This window comes from Salmo salar, chromosome ssa26 (assembly GCF_905237065.1).
Source record: "Salmo salar chromosome ssa26, Ssal_v3.1, whole genome shotgun sequence".
Lineage (NCBI taxonomy): Eukaryota > Metazoa > Chordata > Actinopteri > Salmoniformes > Salmonidae > Salmo > Salmo salar.
In genome coordinates this window covers 35,335,001-35,340,000 of record NC_059467.1, presented here as the reverse complement: position 1 = coordinate 35,340,000, position 5,000 = coordinate 35,335,001, and the positions used below count along the sequence as shown (strand labels likewise).

At 42.9% G+C, this 5,000-nt stretch overlaps 1 protein-coding gene across 8 annotated transcripts in view; it reads right to left on the bottom strand.

Moving 5' to 3' along the window:
- LOC106562734 (proprotein convertase subtilisin/kexin type 6) overlaps nt 1-5,000 on the bottom strand; it is a 101,544-nt gene that overhangs the window by 18,857 nt on the left and 77,687 nt on the right. For all 8 annotated transcript variants that reach the window (XM_045708235.1, XM_045708237.1, XM_045708232.1 and 5 more), the window contains one exon: nt 2,055-2,184. In XM_045708235.1, the coding sequence (XP_045564191.1) occupies nt 2,055-2,184 (130 nt within the window). The remainder of the gene's footprint in view (nt 1-2,054; nt 2,185-5,000) is intronic.

The following is a 5,000-nucleotide window of genomic DNA, read 5'->3' as shown; positions in this document are numbered from 1 at the left end:
AGGGCAGGGGAAGAAGGGAGAGAGAAAAGGGAGAGCGAGACAAGTGGAAATAGAAAATGAAAGTGAAAAAAAACAGAGAGAGGGTAAGAGGAGCGCTGATGTTGAAGGTAGTTCAGAGATTTCTTTAAGAGGAGCGCTGATGTTGAAGGTAGTTCAGAGATTTCTTTAAGAGGAGCGCTGATGTTGAAGGTAGTTCAGAGATTTCTTTAAGAGGAGCGCTGATGTTGAAGGTAGTTCAGAGATTTCTTTAAGAGGAGCGCTGATGTTGAAGTTTGTTCAGAGATTTCTTTAAGAGGAGCGCTGATGTTGAAGGTAGTTCAGAGATTTCTTTAAGAGGAGCGCTGATGTTGAAGGTAGTTCAGAGATTTCTTTAAGAGGAGCGCTGATGTTGAAGGTAGTTCAGAGATTTCTTTAAGAGGAGCGCTGATGTTGAAGGTAGTTCAGAGATTTCTTTAAGAGGAGCGCTGATGTTGAAGGTAGTTCAGAGATTTCTTTAAGAGGAGCGCTGATGTTGAAGGTAGTTCAGAGATTTCTTTAAGAGAAGCGCTGATGTTGAAGGTAGTTCAGAGATTTCTTTAAGAGGAGCGCTGATGTTGAAGGTAGTTCAGAGATTTCTTTAAGAGAAGCGCTGATGTTGAAGGTAGTTCAGAGATTTCTTTAAGAGGAGCGCTGATGTTGAAGGTAGTTCAGAGATTTCTTTAAGAGAAGCGCTGATGTTGAAGGTAGTTCAGAGATTTCTTTAAGAGGAGCGCTGATGTTGAAGGTAGTTCAGAGATTTCTTTAAGAGAAACGCTGATGTTGAAGGTAGTTCAGAGATTTCTTTAAGAGGAGCGCTGATGTTGAAGGTAGTTCAGAGATTTCTTTAAGAGGAGCGCTGATGTTGAAGGTAGTTCAGAGATTTCTTTAAGAGGAGCGCTGATGTTGAAGGTAGTTCAGAGATTTCTTTAAGAGGAGCGCTGATGTTGAAGGTAGTTCAGAGATTTCTTTAAGAGAAGCGCTGATGTTGAAGGTAGTTCAGAGATTTCTTTAAGAGGAGCGCTGATGTTGAAGGTAGTTCAGAGATTTCTTTAAGAGGAGCGCTGATGTTGAAGGTAGTTCAGAGATTTCTTTAAGAGGAGCGCTGATGTTGAAGGTAGTTCAGAGATTTCTTCAAGCCTTAATCCCACATGAATAGGAAAGATTGGCACCATCTAATTAGAGGCTGCTAATCTTTGCCACAGAGGGTTCAGAATATGAACTCAGCTGGAATTTAGACTACTTTTAAGAGAAGTAGATGAATAACTTGGAGTTTAACGAAGCCTTAATTGTGTTTTTATAACTGACAACTGATTTTCTGGAAATTAAGCCTTGTCTTGGACTAAAAAGCAATGGAAATTCTGTATGGAAAACTGACCCAGAATTTCCTGTTTGGCACTTTTCACCCTACAGAGCCAAGCCAAGCCAAGCTGTACTGTAGCCTGGTTACACATCCACCATACTTGGATCCACTGGAACAGTGCTGGACAGGACAATGTGAAAAGAAAAGATCCAAATATCCAGTGCAGTACAGTTTGGGTTGGCCCAATAGTGTGAGAAGGGTACTGTATATCTCTTAAAATTATATGGACAGATTAATGGAGGGTCTGAAGCCCCTGGCCCAGGCCCGTAGAGAAGGAAATAGAATCTTGTCCTCTAGCCGGCTCTCTCTCTCTGTCAAACCCTCTGGTTTCACAGCGCCTAAAAAAGGGACTTGAATGGAAGCCTATGGCAGGTGCAGGAAAATCTCCCGCTCGATTTTCAGCATATAGCATAACGTTTAGAATTTCTGCCCTACAGTTAAGATTTAAAAGGGCGAGCTTTGAAATCCATAGTGTTTCCAGGGTCTATAAGCTTTAGTGATTGTCCCAGGTAGCTCAGTTGGTAGAGCATGGCACTTGCAACACCAGGGTTGTGGGTTCAATTCCCAAAAGGGACCAGATAGCAGAATGTATGGACTCAATACTGTAAGTCACTCTGGCTAAGAGTGTCTGCTAAATTACTGAAATACAATTAAGCCTGATGATGGGGTCACTCACTTGTGACACATCCCCTGGTGGTAGCCAGCATCCTCTGTTGAGTAGTATCCTGGGGCGCAGGTCTGAACACACCTCCACTCTTGCTGCAGGTGATCTCTGGCACACTGGATACACTCCTCCTTACCTGGACCTGCAACAACACACAGCAACAGTTTCGAACAGAAAAGGACTGGTCCATCTTTAGCCCAGTGGGGTGAGTTGTATCATTATTTGGCTAATAATAGGTCCTCAAGGAAACAAATTGTCTGGTGTGTAAGAAATTCCTGGGCCGATTTCTGGTCCCAGTCCGTTCCTGGTTCAAAGTACTTTAAACGGCTGTCCCCTGAACATTCGGTGGTGCGTAGACCAAAAGTAAAACATCAAATGCAAAGGGGGTCTGACCGCACTCAAAATGATGATACCTTTCCTAATCCCAATTGCCAATAACAACATATAAGACATGTATACAATTTATTTGGAATTGAAGCCAGATACATGCCTTTAGGAAACTGTCTGGCTTGTTTTGGGGACGAACAATCCCTTTAATGTACCCCCTCTTTCTCTCTCTCTCATTACAATCAGTGCCAGGGCCTTGGTTGAGAGGTGAACCACTAATTCAGCTCCTCTACTACAGCATCTCTCTCTGTTTTGAGGCTTAGTTCACTTGTTCCACAGACATGCACACAGTCACGCACACATGTGCGCACACACAATCTAATCCCTCAGCTTTCTCTCCCCACAGCACGTCTGGCTCTGTCTGTCAATACTACTGGCTCAGGGCAACGCCAGAGCTTCGCCAGCTAAATGTCAACTGCGTCCGATGGCCTAACCCCAGGACACAGCGCTCATAATTAGGGGCCGATTTAATTAATGTAAATCAATGAGCGAATTGACTTAAATCTGACACCCATGTAGATCACAGACGTGAGATGTCGACGCCGTGTCGAAAGGAATGATCACGATAAGCAGAACTGGCAAGCAACCTTATAGTTGGCAAATTCAGTCATTCGTTGTGAAATGATGGTATTTTCATGTCTTCGGACCATAGCACAGATTCCAATCCAAGTGCCAGTGCTGTTTAGCAAACTCCAGACATTTATATTTGTTGGAGGACATGAAAATAGAGCTCGTTGACCACGCACACAAGTGTCTCTGCCAGGAGGCTGAAACTTGGCCAAATGACAGTGCCTTCAGAAAGTATAAACCTCTTGACTTATTCCACATTTTGTAGCCTGAAATCAAAATTGATTAAATAGATTTTTTCTCTCACCCATCTACACACAATACCCCATAATAACAAAGTGAAAATATGATTTTAGACATTTTTGCAAATGTATTAAATGAAATACATAAATATCTAATTTACATAAGTATTCACACCCCTGAGTCAATACTTTGTAGAAGCACCTTTGGCGGCGATTACAGCTTTGAGTGGTCTTGGGTATGTCAGTATCAGCTTTACACATATGAATTTGGGAATTTTCACCCATTCTTCCTTTTCTCAAACTCTGTTAAGTTAAATGGGGAGCGACGGTGAACAGCAATCTTCAAGTCTTTTCAGATTTTCAATGGGATTCAAGTCTGGGCTTTGACTGGACCACTCAATGACTTTCACATTCTTGTTATGAAGCCTTTCTAGCGTTGCTTTGGCTGTATGCTTGGTGTTTTCCTGTTGAAACGTAAATCTTCGCCCCCAGTCTAAGGTAATTTGCTCTCTGAAGCAGGTTCTCATCAAGGATTTGCCTGTATTTGGCTCTTCACCAGTCTCCCAGTTCATGCTGCTTAAAAGCATCCCCATAGTATAATGCCGCCACCACCATGCTTCACGGTAGGGATTGTGTTAGACAGGTGATGAGCTGTGCCTGGTTTTCTCCAGACGTAGCGCTGTGCATTCAGGCAAAAGAGTACATTTTTGTCTCATCAGACCACAGAATCTTTTGCCTTATGATCTCAGGGTCTTTCACATGCCTTTTTTCAAACTCCAGGTGTGCTGTCATGTGACTTTTTCTCAGGAGTGGCTTCTTTCTGGCCACTCTCCCATAAAGCCCAGATTGGCAAAGTGCTGAGACTGTTGTCATTCTGGCAGGCTCTCCCATCTAAGCCAAGGAACTCTGTAGGGTTCTAAGTCGCCTCCCTGACCAAGGTCCTTCTTGCTCGGTTGCTCAGCTTGGTCAGACGGCCAGTGATGGAAACCAGTGTGCTCTTGGAAACTTTCAACCCTCTAGAAATTGTTTTCTACCCTTCCCCAGATATATGCCTCATCACAATTCTATCTCAGAGATCTACAGACAGTTCCTTGGACTTCATGGTATAGTTTCTGCTCTGACATGCACTGTCAACTGTGAAACCTTATATAGACAGGTATGTTTCTTTCTAAATCATGTCCAATCAATTGAATTGGCCACAGGTGGACTCTAATCAAGTGACATCTCAAGGATGATCAAAGGAAATTGGAGGCACCTGACTGAGCTCAATTTGGAGTGTCATAGCAAAGGGGTGTGAATGCTTAAGTAAATTAGTTCTTTCTGTATTTCATTTTCAATAAAACTTGTTTAAAAACATGTTTTGTTATTATGGGGTCATTATGCGGTATTGTGTGTAGATGGGTGAGAAAATTCAGGTTGTAACACAACAAAATGTGGAATAAGTCAAGGGGTATGAATGCTTTCTGAAGGCACTGTATGTGCTGGAGCGTGCGAGATGTTCTCACCAGAACAGGCCAGTATGACAGTGTGACACAGCAAGGTCACTCTGACACTATGACCTCCATAAATGGGTCATATAGACCGTTGACATTTGATCCTGACATTAATAGTTCAACGTTAAGAGGACCTGTGAGTGAAAAAATGCAAACGTCTACTAATGCCATTGAGTGTAATACTCAGAAATACATTCCGGAAACCTGTCTCTCTCTCTCACACACACACACACACACACACACACACACACACACACACACACACACAC